The sequence below is a fragment of the Mirounga angustirostris genome, unplaced genomic scaffold, assembly GCF_029215605.1.
Source record: "Mirounga angustirostris isolate CCGP_5_RB_7025 unplaced genomic scaffold, mMirAng1.0.hap1 SCAF_9, whole genome shotgun sequence".
Taxonomy (NCBI): domain Eukaryota; kingdom Metazoa; phylum Chordata; class Mammalia; order Carnivora; family Phocidae; genus Mirounga; species Mirounga angustirostris.
Window position 1 is genome coordinate 62,552,799 of NW_026991717.1, and position 22,868 is coordinate 62,575,666.

General features: G+C 47.5%; 2 protein-coding genes across 3 annotated transcripts in view; one reads left to right on the forward strand and one right to left on the reverse strand.

Moving 5' to 3' along the window:
• The first annotated feature begins 3,279 nt into the window (after nt 1-3,279).
• On the forward strand, nt 3,280-20,736 carry RMDN3 (regulator of microtubule dynamics 3). Of its 2 annotated transcripts, none has more exons than XM_064570673.1 (13): nt 3,280-3,416; nt 3,772-3,965; nt 5,891-6,083; nt 6,516-6,659; nt 12,266-12,551; nt 13,364-13,466; nt 16,543-16,603; nt 18,025-18,100; nt 18,252-18,329; nt 18,528-18,626; nt 18,817-18,870; nt 18,984-19,064; nt 20,600-20,736. In XM_064570673.1, the coding sequence occupies exons 2-13, from the start codon at nt 3,779-3,781 to the stop codon at nt 20,600-20,602; spliced, it is 1,365 nt and encodes a 454-aa protein (XP_064426743.1). In that variant the 5' UTR covers nt 3,280-3,416; nt 3,772-3,778; the 3' UTR covers nt 20,603-20,736. The 2 variants fall into 2 exon arrangements, with proteins under 2 accessions (XP_064426743.1, XP_045756295.1); XM_045900339.3 differs by lacking the exon at nt 20,600-20,736 and adding an exon at nt 19,328-19,533.
• A 705-nt stretch (nt 20,737-21,441) lies between these two features.
• RAD51 (RAD51 recombinase) overlaps nt 21,442-22,868 on the reverse strand; it is a 31,328-nt gene continuing 29,901 nt past the window's right edge. The window contains exons 8-10 of the mRNA XM_045900340.3: nt 22,516-22,645; nt 22,206-22,327; nt 21,442-21,759 (exon numbers count right to left, since the gene is read on the reverse strand). Of these exons, the coding sequence (XP_045756296.1) occupies nt 21,636-21,759; nt 22,206-22,327; nt 22,516-22,645 (376 nt within the window). The 3' untranslated portion in view covers nt 21,442-21,635. The remainder of the gene's footprint in view (nt 21,760-22,205; nt 22,328-22,515; nt 22,646-22,868) is intronic.

Consider the following 22,868-nt stretch of genomic DNA (forward strand, 5'->3'; position numbering starts at 1 on the left):
GAAGAGTAAGGGAATGATAAATGTAATATTCAGGGCAGTGTTTACCTCTGAGAGAAGTGAGAGGGACCAGGCAGGGACAGCCATGCAGGAGTCTTACAAGGCAATAGTGATGTTCTCTTTCTCACACTAGCACCTGGATGCTAAGGGTTATACATGTCCTCAATCTTTATTGTATTATATGTATTATAAATACCCTTTTGTAGGTATTAAATATTTAATAAGAACAATTTTTTAAGTGTCAAGTACACTAGTGTTTAGACCCAGGGGGTAAGGCCACCATCCCAAGGCGTTTGACTATGTTGCCTCTCTTGGAAGAGCCCGGTGCGTAGCTGAGCCTTGCCTGTTCGGGGCAGAGATGAGAGCAGGAATTTGGGGGCTGCTCTGCTCTCCTCTCTCAGGCTGGGCCGGGGTGAGGAGGAGACAGGAAGGCAGTGCATATCTCAGGCTGCCAGGGTTTTATTACATTTGCAAAACTGGTCTGCCGATGCCACATAAGATAGAGAGCTCTATCCAGAATCACCCACCCTGCTGCTGAGCGCTCTGGCGGCCACATGCCCACAGATAACATCTTTAATATCCAGAGGGAAATGAATTCCCCCGCTTGGTCTGCCCATCTGGCCTCGCCTCTTGCCACAGTCAGTTTATCTGGCAGATCTTCCTCCCCTGCAGAAAGAGGAGAGATTGTTCTTCCACAAGTCAGGTTTTCATCATGAAGGCATTGTCTAAGTGGTCGGGCCTGGATATTGGTTATTCCTTCTTTCCTTCCTTCCTCCACATTCAGCTTCTATGGGTGGCTTCTGCATTGGAGCTCAGGGAATGTGGAGATGAATTGAGCATGAACCCCAACCTGGAAGAGTGAACACTCCAGTTGGGTAGCCAGACTAGAAAGCAAATAATCGTGCAACCAAGTGTAATGGAGGTAAACCAAGCCTCAGGAGCAAAGAAAAATAAAAAGATTAAGTCCACCAAGGTGGTAGTCTGGGAAGGTTCTGCAAAGGAAATGACTTTTAATTCTCTCCAAAAGTTATTATTTTTTCTTAATACTAAAGAAACATGCTTATCTCAGAAAAATGAGAACAAAATTATGGAAAAAGTATATTAAAAACACTCTTTTCTCACCACCAAGACAATTATAGTTCGTGTATCTCAGAAGATACCAATTGAATTGAATCCTTAAAAATGAGTAGAAGGTTTTGGTAAATTTCTATTCCTTAAGCTGTGGGGTAGGAACCTTGTTGCCTTTATTCTAAAGATTTTATTTATTTATTTGACAGAGAGATAGAAGAGCACAAGCAGAGGGAATGGCAGAGGGAGAAGAAGAAGCAGGCTCTGCGCTGAGCAGGGAGCCCGATGCGGGACTCGATCCCAGGACCCCGGGATCATGACCTGAGCTTCAAAGGCAGACGCTTAACCATCTGAGCCACCCAGGCGCCCCCTTGTTGCCTTTAAATTGTTCTTTACAATGTACATTACATTAAATGTACTCTCTTATTTGTAAAAGATCTCACATATAAAGGGTAAATAAATACAATATCTAGTCAAGGATTTGAGGATTCGTTTAGATAATCCACCTGTCACCAAACGAAATTTTAACTTGAAAGAAATGCTGGTGGTAACACTGGAATCGTAGTACTGTAATTTCAGTTTTTAAAATTATAAGAAGTTGCATAAAATCTCAAAATGGAATTTTAAAAATGGATGGGTAGGGGCATCTGGGTGGCTCAGTCATTAAGCGTCTTGCCTTCGGCGAGAGTCATGATCCCAGGGTCCTGAGGTTGGGCTCCCTGGTGGGCGGGAAGCCTGCTTCTCCCTCTGCCCCTGCTTGTGTTCCCTCTCTTGCTGTCTCTCTCTGTCAAATAAATAAATAAATAACATCTTTAAAAAAAAAAAATCGATGGGTAATGGTGGTGTTAACCTTAAAACTGCTAGTTATTTTCCGAGCAAAAACATAGGTTTATTCAGGAATAGCACAGGTTTGTGATCCAGGACAAGGAAGCTACAACAAAACCATAGGCAAGTTCAACAAAAAAAGGAGAGGAATGTTATTTGATGGAAAAGAAGGAGGAAGTTGGGAGGAGTTGTTTTGAACACCAATCCATTGGAGTGTAGCAAGAGTTTAGGGTGATGATGGTTTTTCATTGGCTGAATTGCAGGGGCAGCTGATTTATTGCAGGTGATGCAATGTACATCTTTCTCTGTGGGAGCCTGTAATTTATGATTCTCTTCTGTTGAGATTCTTCTGTTAGGGGTCTGTAATTGACAATTCTTCCTGTAATTGACATAAGGTTGCCCCTTCCAGTCTTCCCTTCTAGCAGCCTGTGCCTACATTAGTGGTTTCCCTTTATTAATTTTCACAGTGGGCACAGAAATCCTGAAAAATACAGCTTAAAAAAAAAAAAATGAAATGGTATGGGGCGCCTGGGTGGCTCAGTTGGTTGAGCGACTGCCTTCAGCTCAGGTCATGATCCTGGAGTCCCGGGGTCGAGTCCCGCATCGGGCTCCCTGCTCGGCAGGGAGTCTGCTTCTCCCTCTGGCCCTCCTCCCTGTCATGCTCTCTGTCTCTCATTCTCTCTCTCAAATAAATAAATAAAATCTAAAAAAAAAAAAAAAAAAAAAAAGAAATGGTATCTGAACCAATTTAAGCAACTAGAGATCAACTCAAGTTTCAGCCTCACCCAAGTGCTTAAAAAACGTCATCATTAGAGGAATGAATTTCATTTACCATTCTGGAAATGGAAAAACAGTATATAACCCTGTTCTTGATTAAGGTACTACGGATAATGTAAGTTTAAGATTTTTTTAGTGCTGGGGTTTGCATCTGTCACGAGTTTTTAAGTGTCAACCGGCAGAAGCTGGCCCTGGTGACTCCGGGACCTCTTGTAGGTAACCAACTATTTATCTGTTCTAATTTGAACTGCCGAAGGTGCTACTGTCTTGCGCTCAGTAAATGGTCCCAGTAAAAATGCATGAGTAAATCAAGCCGAAATCAAATAAAGTCTGAGTTCTGACAGAGTGTCAAGGAAAGGTGGGGAGGGGGTGGTTTTCCAGAAAGACCACGGGTTATTCTAGGCAGTAGACGCAAAGGGAGAAACGTTCGCGAACAGCGGGAAAACTGGCGTGGCTGGAAGGAAATGGAACCTCCTCTGGCCAGACAGGGGTACTGCTGGAGCATCCGACCCAGAAGTCACCCAGCTCTCCTCCTCCCCACCTCCCTTCTCCCTCCTGGGTCCCCCTTTCCCGCTCGCTGCCGGCGCCGCCCCCTGGAAAAAGCGTGGGCGGAAACGGAGCCCCGAGCGGCCGTCTCGTCGCGCGTTCCTGAAGGCGCGCGGGGCTGCTGGCGCCGCTTGATGACGTCAGGTCATTGACAGCGTGAGGCGGCGGCCGTGGCGGCTGCTGCTTTGGTTGTGGGCGGCCGGGTAAGGGTCTGAGTTGATCTGCTGCGGGGCTAGGGCGCCTTCCGAGGGCGCGGGGGGTGGCTTGGAGTTTGCAGCCGGGGCGGCGGGTTTGTTGTCTGCAGTGTCGTGGGCCTGGGGGCGGGAGTTGGAGGCCCAGAAACCTGACTCTGAGGTCAGGGCTGCGGGTATGTTGGAGGGGAGGCTGCGTCCAAGTTGGGTGAGAGGCACGGTGGTCGGGCACAGGGGACTGGCGGAAACCTTGGGATCCGGATTGGGGTGAGGGTAGTCGGGAGCTTCGGGGTGGGAGGATCACGCTCACGAATCTCTCTCCCGCTGGCCCCGCCCGCCTGCTCCCGGTGGTTCGCGTGGGCTGCAGGTGCAGCATGTCTAGACTGGGGGTCTTGGGCAGCGCCCAAGCCGGGCTGGGACTGTTGCTGGGCACCGCCGCCGGCCTTGGATTCCTGTGTGCCTTTTACAGCCAGCGGTGGAAACGGACCCAGCGCCATGGCCACAGCCAGAGCCTACCTAACTCCCTGGACTACACGCAGACCCCAGAGCCAGGACGCCAGGGTACGAGCCGGTCCCCTGAGGCCACAGTCGTGGCTGACGGATGGGCCTAGGGTCCGGGCTGCCTTTAGCAGAGCCTGTGGGACAGGACAACGGAAGGGGGTGGCTGAGAGTTTCACTTTTCTGTAAAGCTTATTGAAAAGGAAAGCAGCCTCTCTCTTCTTTTTCCTGTAATCCCAGGAAAGTATACTGTGAAAAGGCTGTTTAGCTTTCACTCTTAGTTCAGGCCACAATAGTGCCACGCATGTTTTAAAGGCACTTGCTTAGTGTTGGGTGAGGGGTTTAATAAGTAAAGAGTCCAAAAGAAGGCAGAAGGGAAAACTAATCTTAGGGGAATTAATTCTTGAGGCTTATATATTAAATTATGTATTAGAATTTGAAGGGGGGGGGCGCCTGGGTGGCTCAGTCGTTAAGCGTCTGCCTTCCGCTCAGGTCATGATCCCAGAAGGGAACTTGGAGACTATCCAAGTTGTTTTTGTTTTTATTTTTAAATCCTTCTTAGGAGAAAATGGAAATTTGAAAAGATTGTGTAACTTTCCCCAGGGTGTCACAGAGCAATTAAGTGGTAGGATTGGGCCTGGTCACCTGGTTCTGTGAATTTGCATAGCATGGATGTGGGAGTGCATGTTCGGCAGAACTTTGACCTTAAGTTATTTGAGCAAAGCATCTAGGGCTGGTTCAAACCACTCTCCTCAGGTGTGTGTAATAGAGAAGCATTGAGATCATGTCACCCCATGTTAATTGGGAATGAGTGTTTCTCTGATTACCAAATGCCAGATGGATTGGAAAAGTTTGTTTTAGAAGAGTCTTCAAAGAGTTACCAATTTAGATTGCAACTGGCTAGTAACCTAGTATTTCAAGTGTGCTTGTCTTTCCTTTTCCTTGTGGTTTATTTGTAATTTCTTAGCAGTAGATGTTTGGAGAAAGTGGCTATGTTCCCAGAGATCTTTCTTTTCTAAGGTTTTATTTAATCTCTACACTTGACGACTTAATCTCTTAATCTCTACACTTAATCTCTACACTTAAATTAGTAATCTCTAATTTAACGTCTCGACCTCATGACCCCTAGATCAAGAATCGCATGCTCTACCAACTGAGCCAGCCAGGTGCCCCCCAGAGATCTTTCTTGCTCTCTTGAGCAAGAAATTCTTGAATGATATTGGGTGTGTACTGTAATCCAGCCTAGACTCTTACTAAAAGATTTCCTTTAACACATTCATGCTTGCCTGGACTGTGGGTCCTGCCTTCCTGGTTTCTTTACTGTTTTTACATTTTCCAGTCTAATGGCCTTGGGTAGCTACCAGTTTATTAGCATTTATTGTTGGAATTTTTAGCCAGAGCTCAAATGAGGGCTTGGGAATGGTGTTTTTTCCATGGGGTGTGGATGGGCTTTTCTCTTAGTAACTGCCCCTTTCTCTTTGCCCTTCTTTGATGATACTAAATGAAGTCCTCTAAAGGATCTCAGAGTTTCCTTTGCTCTTCTTTGTGAAGTGAAAGCTCAGAATTTGGGCTCAATTTTAGTTTTGCTGTGGGGTTAGTATTGACTGCCTGGTATATGGGAACTAGACGGACAAGTAAAGGGTTTTGTTTTCCTTTCACAGGGCAGGTGTCCTGCCTTCTAGGGACTGCGTTCTTGCAAGCATTTTACATTACCTGCCGTGGCGTGCGGTACTGCAAAAGGCCCTGGTGTGACAGGTTCTTGGAACAGGGGGCGCTCTTGTTTAGAGACTGGGAATCTTGATTTTCTTTTTTCTTTGAATAGTAACTTGAAGACTTGTTACCAGGACTTAGCTATGAACATATACTGTCTGAGCTTCAAGGGTTTTAGTAAATTGAGCTCCAGTGAGAAGCAAGTGTGCTTAAATTGCAGGTCCAAGATCTTTTCCTCACCCTGTCCCCTGAGCATCACTGTGCTGTCCTTCCTTCAGTGAGGCCTTTTCGGGCAGTCCCTGGTGAAGCTGGAGACGCTGCGGTGCTGCCCAGCCTTGCGCGAGAGGGCCCGGAGGAGGTGCTGGAGCGCCTGGACTTGGTGCTGACCAGTCTGGTGGCCCTGCGGCGCGAGGTAGAGGAGCTGCGGAGCAGCCTGCAGGGGCTTGCTGGGCAGATTGTTGGGGAGGTCCGGTGAGTGATGCAGCCTTCGGTCCCGCCTTGCTCCCTGCCCCTCAACTTCTCCCGGTCCCTCTAGCTTTCTCAGCTGAGCTGTGTCCTGGCCTTGCTGCTCTCTCTGAGGAAGAAGCCCGTTTTAGAGCTGCTCGTGTAATTGGCTGGGAAGCTGTAGGCTTGGTACCTTGCCTTCCATAAGTTCCTTGCTGCTTTCGGGCCCTCGTGGTCTGTTGTAGCGGCTGCCAGGCTTTGTTCTGACTTAGCTGGTTTGCCCATGCAGGCTGGGTCCGGGGAGCTGCCCTTCGTGTTGTCCTAAGGGTAGAAACCCGGGATTATCTCTGTGTTTGGCCCTTTAATGAGCAGCAGGAGTAAGAGGTTCCCTCATGGGGAGGAGAAAGACAGGCTGGCTGGGGCCTAATGGCACCCTCTCTAAAGGGCCCTGCCTTTCAGATCCCACATGGAAGAGAGCCAGAGAGTGGCTCGGCGGCGAAGGTTCCCATTTGCCCGGGAGAGGAGTGACTCTACTGGGTCCAGCTCTGTCTACTTCACAGCCACGTCCGGAGCCACATTCACAGACGCTGAGAGCGAAGGCGGGTGAGTCCTTTCTCCTGGAGGCGGTTGTGGCTTCAGCCAGGTTACATTTTGTAGAAGTACTCTTTATCTGCGGAAAGGTCACACTGAGCAGCTGTCAGTAATCTTGGGAACAAGGTAAGAGGGTATAAATGAATAAAATAAGAAATAGGTTAAACAAGAACCATCCACCTTATGCCACCCAAGCAAATGAGATGTTAACAATGCTTACTGCTTGCATCTGTCATTTTCCTCTGAGTTGGTTTTTCACATAGTTGCTGTAATTTTTCATTTTTCCTGTAACATTAGTTGAATATTTGCCTGTGTTTTCACAAGGACTTTATAAGCGTTGTTTTAGGACTTTATTTCCTTCACTCAGTGGCTGAGCCAGGTTTCCAGAGCCCTCTAAGCTCTAACTCTGCTCCCCTCTCCTGGAAGCTCCGCTCTTCCCGCAGGGGAGGCTCGCTCGCGCTCCCATGCCATCTTGACAGGTGGGAGCTGACCGAGTCCTTGGTAGCCCAGCGGGTCCGACCATAGGCCTTCCTGTGATGCGGGACAGCAGGCACGAGTCTGGTGGACAGCCTCCAAACGTGGTCAGGCTAAGGTCTTTTTGATTTTAAGTCACCAGTGCCATATTGAAACTTTGGTCTCAAGGGTGGAGTCTGAATGAAGGTCTTTGTTGTGGTGCCCGATGCTGTCACTTGCGTGCGGCTAGCTCCTCTGTGAGGTCTCGAAGCTGACCTTTCTTCCTGCCCGAGGAAAAGACTGGCACAGAGAACAGCCCAGCCTTCTGCTGGGACAGGACTGACTCGGCTACAAACATGCCTACAGCCGTTCAGGGTGATCTTTGCAGCAATGTCCTTCTTTAGCTGAAACACCTTACGATGTTAACTGCTGTTTATTTTTCCTCTGGCAGACAGCATGCCAGGCACTTTAGAGCCATTTCCTCACCTAATCCTCCCAGGGATCCTAGGAAGTAGGTGCTGCTCTTCTTCCTTTTCTCAGATGGAGACTTGAGGCTTAGCGAGGTTTGATGCCTTGCCCAGAGTTATACAGCTATTAAGTGCAGGCTCAGTGGGGCTCATCTGCAGGGGTGTGAGGGTCTGTGATCTAAGGCATGGCTTGTTGTGGGGGCATGGAAAGGCCTTTACGGGAAGACCTGTCCCATGCAGCCCTTGGGAGTTCTTCCCGTGGACTAAGAGCTGCCACAACTCACTGCCCAGGGAAGACCTACCCATAGCAGTATGATCTGGTCAGTACATCTTAAAAAACTTTCAGCCTCGTTTTCTTGTTTGGGACAGTATATTCTCCTGCCTCTCCTCATTTGGTTTTCTAAGAAAATGAAGAATAATATTACTCTTTTTCCATATTACTGCCATTGGGCATCTGTCCTGGATTTGATTATTGATTGCTCAGGCACCTCTTGCAACAAGCCAGGTCTTGATAAGATCTTTAGTCCTCCATTTGTGACTTCTGTTGGAGTTACCTGATGCCTATTATCTGTATTGTCAAGGGTTAGTGGACATGGCCCTTTTCAGTTACCTAATACTTCTGTTTCCAGAAGGCTGTGTTAGAGGAGGGGGCAGAAATGGAATTCGTATTTGATATATCTGGGCTGAAAAGAAAGAGGGACAAAGTAATTGATAATGGACCCTGAGACTTAAGGAGCATCTCTGTGCAACTCACTGAAGGAGGTCACGTGGGTGGGAAACTTAACATTTGTAAGAGGGTAGAACAGAAGGAGAGGTCACAGCTCTGCCCAAGATCAAGATGTAGAACTCGGGGCGCCTGGGTGGCTCAGTCGTTAAGCATCTGCCTTCGGCTCAGGTCATAATCCTGGGGTCCTGGGATCGAGCCCCGCATCGGGCTCCCTGCTCAGCGGGAAGCCTGCTTCTCCCTCTCCCACTCCCCCTGCTTGTGTCCCCTCCTTCGCTGTGTCTCTCTCTGTCAAATAAATAAAATCTTGGGCGTCTGGGTGGCTCAGCTGGTTGAGCGACTGCCTTCGGCTCAGGTCATGATCCTGGAGTCCCAGGATCGAGTCCCACGTCGGGCTCCCTGCTCGGCAGGGAGTCTGCTTCTCCCTCTGACCCTCCCCCCTCTCATGCTCTCTCTCTCTCATTCTCTCTCAAATAAATAAATAAAATCTTTAAAAAAAGAAAAGATGTAGAACTCGAGGCCTTTAATGATGATTTTAAAAAGTTGTACAAGGGGCGCCTGGGTGGCTCAGTTGGTTGGGCAACTGATTCTTGATTTTGGCTCAGGTCATGATCTCAGGGTGGTGGGATTGAGCCCCGGGTTGGGCTCCGTGTTCAGTGGGGAGTCTGCTTGAGATTCTCTCCCTCTCCCTTTGCCCCTCCTCCTGCTTGCTTGTGCACATGCGCTCGCTCTTTCTCCCTCTCCAGTAAATCTTAAAGAGAGAAAGAAGTTGTACAAACTTCTGGGAACAGTGAGAGCCAGGGGATTTAACCAGGGAAGTTTATGGGTGCTTCACTGCTTGGGGTGCTCACTGGGGCTCTGAAGGCCATAAGGGGAAAGACAGGCTTATCAGCCAACCCATGATGGGATGAGACGAAGGGTGGCTTTCTTAATTACTAGCAGGCTCAGCCCATGACTGATCCTGTGGCATGTAGAAGCTGATGGTGGTACATGGTGCAAGACTCCAGTTTAGCTGGCTACTGTCTGGGGCAGTGGCCATGGTGAATTAATTCTTTTTGTCATGGTCAGTGCCAAAAAGGTCCAGGGGGAATTTTGGGAGGAGACCACAAACTCTGGAATGGCTTTGAACATGTGGGGCCAGAGGAGGAGTGCTTCTTTGAGGGATGAAAGGCTAAGCATATTTAACAGCCTACTCCACTTAACGCTGGATTCCCTTTTTTTCCAAGTAAAATAGCAACTTTGAGCTCCCAGGGAACCGACTGAATATGGCAGAGGCAGAGTCACCATGTGGGTCCACAAGCTTATTCCCTGAACATTGTACCAAACATAGCTTTACTTCTCTCCCGATCAGAACCCAGCTTGCCCTAAAACACCAACTCCCCCAGCAAGCCTTCCCAGGCATTCCAGCCAAGGATTGCCTGCAACCTCATTGCCTCTCCTCCTTGGGCATTTATCACCTTGTTTAGGTTGGTCTTGTCTTCCCCACCACTGAGTCTCCCATGCCTGGATGTCTTTGAATGCTTTAGCTCAGCCCCTTTAATGGGGCTTAGAGGAGTCAAAAGAAAGAAACTTAATCATCAGAAGGGGATATGTGTGTGACTGAGTCCTTGATCACGGACTTGTGGGCTCTCCTCAAGGGGTAGAGTAGGGTGGCTCTGGCCTCCTTGCTCCGAAGGAGCCATGGGTTCTCTACCGTATGTGGAAACAATGTGTTGCACCCAAGGGCACAGCTCCAAAGAGCCTTTTCAAAGGTCCCTGCCAGTCCCTGTCAGATGTCAAAAGCCGCAGGGCATGTTAAACAAAAGGGACCCCCCTCTCTGTGGTGGATTTCTCCAAGGGCTGGATTGGTGGTCTGACGGGTGTGAAAGCACAGTGTGAATACAGAGACGCAGCCCATGTAGCTGTGCAAGGCCCGGAAGCTCACGGGGCTGATGTCTGTGCTCAGGCCACAGGTGTCTGCCCGCCCACTGCGTGCCAGCCAGCAGGGTGCACATGAGCAAGGCAGAGCTCCCTAGAGTGGGGCTGAGGTGCAAAAAGGGTCTCCTCGCCGTTCGGCCTCACTGGAGCCTCTGTGCCTCACCGGCTCCACCAGCTCTTACTCGGCGGGTGGCAGCAAAGTCCCTCCTGACCACCCCTTTTCCTCAGCCATGGGAGCTCCCTGGAGAGAGACTGCTGATGCTGTGCACTATAGGGGTCAGAGCAGGGGTCCCTCCCTGGGGGACTCGGGATTTGAACTCCTTGTTGGAGGGAGTTCGGCAGGCAGTAGGGTCTCCCTTCCTTTCTAGCAATAGGAGATACGAGACTCTAGCTCCTTACCCCAGGTAACCCATTTACCCGTCTTGCCTTTCGGTCTGGCTGGGCTGAGTAGAGGTGCTGTAGACTCTGGTTTGATGTTCTCATTTGGGCAGGTTCTTGTCCAAGGCTTCAGAACTGGTTGGGAGTCTGTCGAGGCTGCCCCTGGGTGGTCTTGTTCCTCACCACCCAGGTTGGTTGTAAATCCTATGCCACTTTCCCTTGTCCCTCTAATTTCTCACGTTTCTACTGCACACTGCTAGAGGGGAAAGAACTTGGATAACATCTTAAAAAGCAAGGTGAAGCTAAGGTCGATACCCTCCAGGTTCCTGTGGTAGCTGTTCCTGGGGCCCTTTGTTAGATGAGTCTGGAAGCTCTTCTGTGAAGCAGCGGCACAGACTGGGCACTTGGTCTGGTTGCATGCTCAGTGCCTTCTGGACGGAGCCCGCCGCCTTGTTGGGTCTGGATTTCTGGCCTACCACTTGCAGCCGGACTTGACGCTGTCTTGTCCTGCCTTTATTTGTAGGTGCCTTTCTCATCTCTCCAGGTCTGTTTTGCGCCAGCTGTAAGTATCCTGTCCCTGTCTTTCATTCCAGGAGGAAGGCCTATCCCTAAATGACCCTAAGATCTTCCTGTGCTTCAGAACCTTCTGGCTCTGACAGAACCTGCTTTTCCTTCACTCAGGTCTGGAGGTTTCTCTGGTGTCTGCTTCTAGCCCCTGCAAGTCTGACACTGTCCTCTGCTCAATTTTTGTCTGCTTCAGTTGGCCGTTAGGGAGAACACCCTCATCAGCTGCTGGTGAAGGCCGAGATCCAAGAGAAATGTGGCCTCCTCTTCAGTGAGCACATCAAAGTAGGGGGTTCCAAGGAGACACCTCCCTGGCTTGTGGCGGCCCCAGAGATACCTTCCCAGGCCCTTCTGCTTGCATCTTCCTCCTCTTCTGACTCCGGCTGCGAAGTGGCCTTTCCCCACCCCGAGCAAGTTCCTAAGGTTTCCAAGGTTGTGGTTTAGGTTTGGCTGCTGACTTAGGACAGAAGTATACCTTGACTTGAGAAAGAAAATGTAGATATTTGGGCTGCCCGTGGTCTCGGAGGCTGGCACCCATCCATGTTGTTTCTGGCGGTGCTTTTGGCTGATAAGGCAAAAATGATTGACAGACCCTTAGCCTGGTGAGCCATCTAGCTCAGGAGATCAGCTCCACCTACATTATGGTTTTTTATCTTAAGTATTTCTTTCTTTTTTACCGAAAAGAACATATGTTCACTAAAGCAATCATATGTAATGTTATAAAGTAGAAAAATTTCCTTTAATTCTTCTACCATGAGATCTACTAGCAACATTTTGTTACATTCCTTTCTAGGCGGCTTCTTTCTAGCCTTTTTTCTTTTTCTGATTATCTGGCCAACCTGGTAGCTCGGCCGGGGGTTCTCGTATTGGCCCCTGACTGCCACAGTGCCCCCAGCTGGTCACTTTCCCTCCAGGATCATTTTCCCAGCCCATGGTTCCCGTAGGAAGCTTTCTCTCAAGCACTCATTTCTGCCTCTAAGTGGTAGAAATGGTTTTTACTTGGTGCTGTGGACAGCAGCGCCATGAAGCTTCCCTCTTCGTGGATGGGAGACAGACCCTAGAGCTCTGAGGCTAAATAATCTCCCTTGACCCTGTCACTTGTTTCTCTGCCACAGTTACACCACAGCCAATGCCGAGTCTGACTATGAGCGGGACTCTGACAAGGACAGTGATGACGGGGAAGATGAAGTGAGCTGTGAGACTGTGAAGATGGGGAGAAAGGCTTCTCCGGACCTGGAGGCGGAGGTGGCTTCGGGCCCCGTGGCTGGAGCCCTGGATGCTGGAGGCTCCCCTGGCCTGGAGGACATGCTGCCCCTCCTGCAGCAGGCGGATGAGCTACACCAGGGCAGCGAGCAGGGCAAGCGGGAGGGCTTCCAGCTGCTGCTCGGCAACAAGCCCGCGGTAAGGCCCCAGCTGCCTGTCTGCCCTCACTAGCCCCCAGCCCCCCTGGGAGTGGAGGAAGGCCACTGTCACTTGTAAGTCTGCAAGATGCCCTAGGAAGGGAAATGAGGGTGAGATGGCTGGTTCTGCATGGATCCCCCAGGGTTGCACATCCTATTCCAAGTAGGCCACGCACTGCCCCTCGGGGCCTGGCTGACCTGCCTGCCCCAGAGCCTTCTCACCACAGTCCTCTGCCTCCTGTAGAGCTACTGCCAAAGAGCGCTACCTCTTACAGTGGAGAGCAATGTGGAAAGGACTGGAATATTTTTTTTTCCTCTTTTATTTCCTTTGAGGCAGAGCCCAAGCTGCCTGCCCTACTTGAAGTTTCCATCCCAAGTGACAAGTGTGGAGGTCACTCGGCCACAGTTCCCTTCTCCTCTGGTTCACTGCCAGAATTTATGCTCACCCAGGTATAAATGCCCCCGAGTTAGAATGTTTCCTTCTCTTGGGCATTCTCACATCTTCCACTGTGTCAGCAAGGCTTCTCGTTGTGCCTCATTTCATTTAGAGTTGACCTTTCCTCCTCACAGTATCAGGCCAGCATGCCCTCACTCGGAGGCTGGTGCATCTCCTGGCTGGAGATGACATGGCACCACTTAGCTAACCGCAGGTGGGAAGTCGGGGGGGTGGAGCGCTGTGCCTAAGGCTGCCTCATGTCCGTTTGAGACACACTAGCTTGGAAACTCAAACCTAGGCTTGGGAAGAAGGCCAGAGCCCCAGGTCTCTGCGGCTGAAGAAGAGGGGCCTCATCCCTCCCTCTGTTTGGTCTGCAGTATGGAAGCCGGCAGGACTTTCTCTGGCGCCTGGCCCGGGCCTATAGCGACATGTGTGAGCTCACTGAAGAGGTGAGCGAGAAGAAGTCATACGCCCTAAGTGGTAAGTGCTGAGATTCCTGATGGGAAGGTGACTGATTCTGGGGGTGGAGCTGGCCCATCTGTTTGGGGCTCAGGGGAACCACCCAGATAGAGGCTGTCAGGGCAGCTGTGGCTCAGTTACTCACTAGGGACAAACTCTGGTTCCCAGGGACTTCCGCTTCCTTTTTGAGCCAGCAGTCTCCGCTTCCCTGCACATCGGGATTAATACAGGTGCAAATGTTTTTAGGGGTAATTGTATCATACTAGCACAATTCTTTGTTCTCACTCCCCAGCTGCAAGAGAGGGCTTTCTTTTTTTTTTTTTTTTAAAGATTTTATTTATTTATTCATGAGAGACACAGAGAGAGAGAGGCAGAGGGAGAAGCAGGCTCCCAAGGAGCAGGGAGCCCGATGCGGGACTCGATCCCAGGACCCTGGGATCATGACCTGAGCCGAAGGCAGACGCTTAACGACTGAGCCGCCCAGGCACCCAAGAGAGGGCTTTCTTATCTGAAGAGGTTTTTTTCGCTGCTGCTTAGGAATCTGGTTTGAGTTATGGAGCCTGTGGGGCAGGTGTTCTCTAAGAGTATCAGTAGAGTATGTTTGGTGAGCGCCTGTGTGCAGCAGTTTGGAATACTACTAGCTTAGGAGTCCTTGGGATCTACTTAACAACTCTGTTGCCAAAGTCTGCATCCTGGCAGGTAGAGTGCATATGAATGATGCCAAGCTCAGGGCTCCTCCCTGTCTGTCATGTCACTGAGAATCCTGGGACTTTGAAAAATGACTGGTTTTGTGGGGAAGATGGGTCCTGCCTAGCCACACCCCGCAAGTCGGGCACTGTCAGTGGGCTTCTAGGGTCTTGTGGTTCAGTTAGGTACCTAAAGGTAACTATCCAAAGTGGGTATGTCTACTTCCTCACTTAGAAACATCGAATCTTTGCTAATGTAAAATCTGACAATACCTCAAGGTCATTGTTTCAAGCATTTGTAGAATTGTCATTATAGAAAGAACAGGTCAGTTGAGTTGAATGTTTATTGATACAGATCATCAGAAAAATCTCCAAGTTTTAACAGAAGGTGCTTAATTACTGCTTGCTTCTTTCTTTTCAAAAGTTTCTGCCTTCCCTCCTAAATTTCCGGTAAGGATTCTAACTAGTTTTGGGGCTGATTATTTAGACTCTTGGTACCAACAAGAACGTTTCCTTTCCTTTTGATCGTTGATCATCTTTTTTTTTTAAAGATTTTACTTATTTTAGGGAGCACGAGCCGGAGGGTTGGTGGAGGGGAGGAGAGAGGGAGGATAAGCAGACTCCAAGCCAAGCATGGAGTCTCAACACAGGGCTTGATCTTACCACCTGAGCCAAAATCAAGAGTCGGAGGCTTAACCCAGGCGCCCCCATTGATCATCTCTTATTAGTACCAGCGGCCAGCATGAAACCTAAAGGTGGAGGTAGGGTGATGGTTAGAGCAGCCAGTCAGTACTCTGGTCTGATCCGCAGAGCTTAGCACCCCTGTACTAGTCTGCTCCTGCTGACTGACAAACGGAGCATCCTTGGAGGCCCTGCTCATAGAATTTGACTTTTTAGGACCATCCTTCGTGGTCCTTTTCATTTTGTTCTCTCTCTAAAAGTTGGACCACAAGGAGGCAGCCATTCTGTGGGATCTCAGGTGGTATCTTTTCACCCCTCTGTCTAGCTTGGCAGGAAAGAACGGTCAGCTCTTATTTTTCTAGTAAGATAGTGCTTTCAAGTGGGCAGAGAAAAATCTGCTAAGAGACAATGTCCCTCACTGATGGGGCCACATACAGTCACTGTTTAGAAAGGGGAGGTTAAGCTGCAAGGGGTGGAGGGAGGGTGGGGGTGGGGTTTCTCATCAGCCAGCTGAAAAATGTGTTTGTTGGATATACAACATTATACCATCATTACTATCATTTAAGCATGAAGAAACCTTTCACTTCAGCCAGCCCGTCACCTCAACCCATTACTTTTGCTCCACCTTCTCCACATTCCCTTTGGAGCCCTCTCCATTTTAATCGAAGGAGAAATCCCATTTGGCAGTGTGCGCTTTTCTCCAGTATTGTAGGCATGATGTTCCTCAGCTAGAGGGCTCCAGGCTACTCGACAGCCTAGGAGATCCTTGTCAAGAGCTTTCATGTGTTTAAGCCTTGATTTATCAGTCTTGGTGCCTAGAAAACTAAATGTCATTTCTCGTCAGACATTTTGCCATGATGAGTTTTGGCCTAGAGCCGTGATTAATGTTTTTAGATCATGGAGCCTTTTGAGAATTTGATCAAAAGGCAAGGTAGGCCCTCTCCTTAATAAAATACACATGTACCTAAAATTCCATACAACTTCAGAGGGATTCCTGGACACCCTGAAGCATGCCCACAACCCTCTAGGGTCAGGTCTGTTGGGGACAGTTTGATTGCCACTGGGTTTTTTTTATATTTAAAATGCTTTGAGGGGCACCTGGGTGGCTCAGTCAGTTAAGTGTTGGACTCTTGGTTTCAGCTCACGTCATGATCTCAGGGTTGTGAGGTCAAGCTCCACATGGGGCTCTGCGCTCAGAATGGAGTCTGCTTGAGACTCTCCCAACCCCCATTGCTCACACACAGTCTTAAAAAAAAAAAAAAAAGCTTTTGGGGCGCCTGGGTGGCTCAGTCATTAAGCGTCTGCCTTCGGCTCAGGTCATGATCCCAGGGTCCTGGGATTGAGCCCCGCATCGGGCTTCTCGCTCTGCGGGAAGCCTGCTTCTCCCTCTCCCACTCCCCCTGCTTGTGTTCCCTCTCTTGCTGTGTCTCTCTCTGTCAAATAAAAAAAAAAAAAAAAAAAAAAAGCTTTAAACACATCAGGTGGGTGTTGTAAAAAGAAGGTAGTTGGGCAGCTGATGACAGAGATAGGGAAAGCAACGAGGTGAAGCAGAAATTATCCCTGAGAAGTTATTTGCAGCTTTTCATTCTGCTCAAATTCAAAATTATTGCAAACAAGTCCAGGTTGGGTAGGGATTGGTAAGAGCTAGAGTAGTCATTCTTGCCATAGCCCCTCATGTGGAAGTGTGCATGGGAGCCCTTGTCAACTCTGGATCACCTTTGTCCCTGCAGGAAAAGAAGAAGCAGAGGCTGCCCTGAAGAAGGGGGATGGGAATGCTGACTGTCACCAGTGGTAATAACACCCTGGGGGATCCTGGGAAGAGCTAGCATGAGTTACAGTGGGAGAGAGCCATTTCTCTGCCAGAGGAAACAGGAGAGGGAGCTCTAGCCTTTATTACCATATGGCTGGGCCTAACCCAAACCAGGGACCCAGGGGAGTTTTTTTTGGAAGGTGCCCTGGAAGTGAGGCAAGGGCGAATTCGAAGATTTTGTGGTTATTGGAGCTTAGAGAAATACGTAGCTTTTTGAGTCATCCTCGCTACAAAATTTGTGGGTTCTTGGTTCTTCAGGGAGGCTGGCACAATTTGTAGCTCCTGCACAAGCTCTTCTTTCCCCGTAACTGCAATCCCTGGCTGGTGGTAGACTTTGGCTTCTTTGCTTGGCTTGCATGAGTTAAAGCGAATGTGAGGTCACCCCCAGGAAGTTTAGTTTATTAGCTTACAAAAACATCAGCCCTGCTTTTCTTGTCTCCTGTGAGGCAAAGTTCTGCCAACTTCCATGGGTCAAGGCCAACTTGTGTCCTAGGGCCTGGTTCCAGCACCTCAGAGTCATAGTGAACATTCCCTTACCTCCCCTTTGCTTTCCATATTTCTGTCCTAAAATTGTCACCGCAAGAGCTCTTCTCAGAGGCCAGGTTGTTGCCACTTCCCTGTGGATTTCCTTGGGGCTCCTGGACTCCCAAGGATGGAAACTGGTCTCATACTTTATTCTTGGGGAACAGCTTTTTGGAGGAAATATGGAAATGAGCCTCTGGAAGTATTGGATACAAATGCCACCCCCACCCCCCAGATATGTGTTGAATATATGAAAAAGCAACTTGGGTCTCTAGACACTCATTTAATGTCAACTGTGCTTCCAGAAACAATGCTGGGGGGGATGGGGTAGTGAGACCTTTGTTTTTGAAGACAGAAGATGGGAAGCTGGCTGGCTTTGTTCCCTTGGGAGGGAGGATGTGGAGAGGACTGAAATCTGAAGTCTTTCTTCCTCTGCTTCTATTGGTTCCCAAATTAACATTAGAATTTCCTAGAGTATCCCAGTTTGTCCTGGAGTATAGCTTCCCCAGAACATGCCTGTATGCTTCTAAAGCTAATGAGACTTTTTAGTGTCTGCTCAGGAGATAAGAACCAATGTACTTAGGTCCCTTACATTTTGATGCTGATTTTTAGAGATCTGCTTTTTAAGTTTTTACGGCCCCCAGTGGCTGTACTCATTATAGGGGGAAATTTGTGGAGACTTGGACTGAGACACTGCCTAAATGTTAAGTATGAGAAGTTTACTATGGTGGACCCCACTTTTTTGTACCTAGCATACTTTGGAGAATTGAGAGCCTAAAGAATATGAATTGGGACCACAGATCTGTGAAAAGAGGAATTTTGTATGTATGGAAATGCTATTTTCAGCTCTATTTGAGCTTGCTGCGGCTTTCCCCCTTAGGTATGCAGTGCTTTGTGGTCAGCTGGCTGAGCATGAGAGCATCCAGAGGCGCATCCAGAGTGGCTTTAGCTTCAAGGTGAGGAAAGGCTTCTCTTCCTTCCCTTGTGCTGCTCTAGTTCAGATTCGCGGCTCTTTCCTTGCTCCTTGCAAAGGATGTTCCTACAGTGTCTACGACTTCTTGTTCCTCCTTCAGCAACTATGATGTCAATTTACTTTTTCCCCCTCAGGAGCATGTGGACAAAGCCATTGCTCTCCAGCCAGAAAACCCTATGGCTCACTTTCTCCTTGGCAGGTGGTGCTATCAGGTAAGCTGAATTCCAGGGTGCCTGAGTGGCTTAGTTGGTTGAACTCCCGACTCTTGGTTTCAGCTCAGGTCATGATCTCAGGGTCATGAGATTGAGCCCATGTTAGGCTCCAAGCTCAGCAGGGAATCTGCTTGAGATTCTCTCTCTCAAAAAAACAAACCACCTTTTAATTCACACTTTTTGATCTTTCGGTGGCAGGTCTCTCACCTGAGCTGGTTAGAAAAAAAAACTGCTACAGCTTTGTTTGAAAGCCCTCTCAGTGCCACTGTGCAGGATGCCCTCCAAAGCTTCCTAAAGGTATTGGGAAGGAAGGGAGGGATTTCTGGTAGGCAGCAATTTTATGCCTGCCTGTTCTATGGGAAAATCAGAACCACCTGGAGAGCTTATAGAGTTCCCCAGACCAGGACTGGAAAGCTTTATTTAATAAACTTCAGCTTGACTTGAATTTGGTAATTCCCTTACTGAAATGCCTTCTTCCCTTTTCTAGGCTGAAGAATTACAGCCAGGATTTTCCAAAGCAGGGAGGGTATATATTTCCAAGGTAAACTCACCTGTTTTTTTTCAACGTAGATGAAACTATATATGTTGATAAATAATGGGAAGTCCTGAAAGTTCAGTCTCCTGGTGGTGGTTTTCACTGTTATCTCTTCTCAGTGCTACAGAGAACTAGGAAAAAACTCTGAAGCTAGACAATGGATCAAGTTAGCCCTGGAGCTGCCGGATGTCACCAATGAGGTAATACTTTGAAATACTGGGTTCCATTATTGAATCATGTGACCTTTTCAGGAAAGAAAATTTTCCCTTGAGGTTTTATTTCCCTACAACAGAGTCTACGCTTTTGCATATAGACTCCTTTGTATATATCTCACCTAGGGGAGGAGGCAGATTTCATAGGCTGCAGGCTATTCTGGGAAAGTAGGTTCAAGACTGTGGTAACAGAGCTCAGCAGGGAAAGTATCAGTGGTTTGGGAAATGAGTCCTTGTCTTTGTTTCCCTAGGATTCAGCTTTCCAGAAGGACTTGGAAGAATTGGAAGTAATTTTAAGAGAATAATCACATTTCAATGGCCTTCATGACTTGAGGGAGACTGCCCTGCTTAGATCATCAGGAATCTAAGTGATGGTCCTGACTGGTATCCATAACCATTCCCCAATTTCTTTCCTGTTGCCCACTAGTTAATTTATTCTAATCCCTTATTTTATCTGAAATTGGGGAAGTCCTTAAGGCCGGGATTGCTATAGTTAAATGAATTCTTGAAAAATCAAGAGTAATATATATAGCACTGATGGCTATCTTTAGCCTGCTGGTGAGGTGGATGAACTTCAAAGAGCTATAAGAACAAAACACAGAACTTGTACTCTCTAATCTTTTCTATTAATATTTGACTCCAAACTATATAGTTCTAAGACCATACCCTGGTCTATCAGGGTAAAAGGAAAGGTCAGGGCAGCCCATGGATATTGCCCTCTTCTCACCTATCATGTCAGCTCTAACTATTCCTGAGCCGAGGGGCTGGACCACTTCACTTCCAGAGTCCCGGCAGCTTTTGGAAGGACACTAGTGCATAAGGCTTCTGAGACTGTGAAACAGTGATCTGAGGAGTTGCCTGGAATAAATATATTTTGGTACAAACCTGAAATAAACCAAATTTGACTATATTCCTCTATGTTTGCCATCAGCTCCTTTCTTGCTTGACATTTCCGTACTGCTACAGACAAATAGAAAAATAGCACCAAATAGTTTAAGCTCTTGGGTTAAAGCTACTTTCAGTGGAAATTTTAGTTACATGTAAAATACAGGGTGAGAGCTTATTTTAGCCTAATAAGGCCTATTCCAACTAGGCTTTTTTTTTTTTAAAGATTCCATTCATCTACTTGATAGCTAGCGAGAGAGGAACACAAGCAGGGGGAGTGGGAGAGGGAGAAGCAGGTCTCCTGCGGAGCAGGGGGCCCGACCCCGGGACCACGACCCGAGCCGAAGGCAGACGCCCCCCAACTAGGCTATTCTTATGGCCAACAGCACAAAGCCTAATCTCACCTGATAAATCCCACCTACAAGAATAACTGAGATAAGTTTACAGGACTGAAGGATTGAAATGCTTTTATATAAGAACCAAGCTTCCATTCCAGAATCTGTCACTCTGGCTTACTATACCATCCTAGGTTTATTTCGTGGTATAGAAATGAAAGATAAGACCGGAGAGGTACTCCATTCTTTAAACAAAGCTGCATTAAATTGACTGTGTCTTCCTATCTATCTCCCTGCCTACAGTAGGATCAACACAGGCAACAGCAGAGATTTTCTGTGCCTCTCCTCCCAGGACTAGCAGACAGGCCTTCTGAAATTCAAAGAGCTGGTTAAAAGCCATCCTGAGTAGAAGTCTGAAGAAGAGGAGGATCTCAAACCCCTGAAGTACAATAATCTGGACAAGTATTAGGACTCTACAACATAAGACTCACAAAGGTCACTGGAAAGTCATGGGATATTCATCTTGTAATAATCTCTATTAGACGGAAGGATAATAAGCTCAATCATCTGAATATATGACTTCCCTTTAAAATTTTTCAATTTTAAAGCAATAGAAACTGATCAGCCAGTGCCAAAAAGTTATTTTAAAGGCCCTATCTTGAAATATTCAGCTTATACAAGAATAACTCCTATAAACAGCACAAATAACTACTTTATTAGCAGCTCCACACTAAATCTACTTAAAGAGCCCCTAAATGCTTAAGATTCCAGAATTATTTTGAGTTACTCTTAGCAGTTAAAAAACCAAGTAGATGGTGAAGGGCTGGCGGTCCAGAAGGCCTGCTCCATAGCCCTTAACTAAAAAATTCTTACATAAGATAATTTAGGCAAACTAAACAACCTGCTTCTGACTGACAGACTTTTACTGGCAGAAAGAAAAGAACCTATGAGGAGACCCACTTTCTTTGCCACACAGGCATTTCAACATTATTCAGATAAAGAATCCAGTCTCCCCAGCTTCTGTCTGCAAGAGAACTAAAGATTGTCCAGTAGACAGCTGTTAGTTCTGAGTCAAGGCACTATGTGAAAGGTATTGCTTCCCCTGAAATAATTCACATGGAAATTAATACACTCCAGACGGAATAAACACTTCAGATCAGTTTGTGACTACTGACCTGTCTCCTGTTTACACCATCAGAAAAGCTGATACAATAGCTGTTTTTCCGGAAGCCTTTTTCTGGCAGTCACAACAGGAAGAGGCCTATGAAGAACCCCAGGGAGCAGTCCTCTCCATTAGGCTGTAGCACTTAAGGTTTATCACAGGGAAAACCCCAATGTTTCAGTCTTTGGCATCTCCCACTCCATCTGCATTGATGGCAAACATAGCTTCAGCTTCAGGAAGACAGGGAGAGTCGTAGATTTTGCAGATTCTGGTTTCCCCTCTTCCTTTCCTCAGATACAGTCTGACCCAAAACAAAACAAAACAACCAGATGAAAGTTATAATTTAAAAATATTTTTCTTATTTATGGTAGATCTAATTTTTTTTTCAGACCTATATACTTCCTAGGACTTTGGGGAATTTTTCTGTATTCCTTAGGGATATTTCCAACCCGGAGAAATTCACTCCTACCCTGCCCCCACCTTAGTACATTTTCCACATTGAAACAATTTTTTAAAAATGAGGGAGAGGCATATCCTTCATAGTGTCTTGCAAATTTGAGGGCTATTAATTCCTTTATAAAATGAAAGCAAATATATGCACTAATATTAGAGCATGACAATTATGTTTAGCAAATGTGTCTAATTATACAACGGTAGCTTTAACTGGATTTAAATGGAAATGTATCTTCATGTCTGCATCAGTTAATATGACATTCCAAGATGAAGTCGCCTATCCCATCACTTTACCTGGTTGTTGAAGCATGAGCAATGATATTTCCTCCAATAGGTTTTTTAGGATCTGCAGCAAACATGGCTGCTCCATCCACTTGGGCTACCACCTGGTTGGTGATTACCACTGCTACACCAAACTGATGGAGAAAGGATAAATGTCATTTTTTTGTGGCCAAAAGACCTTACTGCTGCCACCCCTTTCCCCACAAAGTAATGAATGATTAATATATCTTCCTATCTGTGAAACCAGGCCCTGATGTTCTGGCCTCCCAGCAAGGCCCCTGAAAATTAGGTAGGCATTCTCTGTCCTGATCCCACAACTTACCTCATCAGCAAGTCGCAGAAGCATCCGCAGAAACCTGGCCAAGTGCATCTGCCTGGCTGAAAGCTCCCCTCGACCCGAATAGTCCGTTCTGTAGAGGGCAGTGGCACTGTCTACAATTAGCAGTGCATACCTACAGTGAACAAGGAATCTATGAAGCCTATTTCGAGCCTGTGTCAAATTCTCCCTTCCTCACTACCTTGAGCTTTCATATTCAGTTACACTTGTACATAAATGTTTTATTAAAATATTTGTACAGCATTCGTGTCTGAGACACTATATAACGTGTAAAGTTTCCAATAAGTTCAAGTGGATTATGGCAGTGACTTGACCTGAACCACAATGCAACAGTGTCA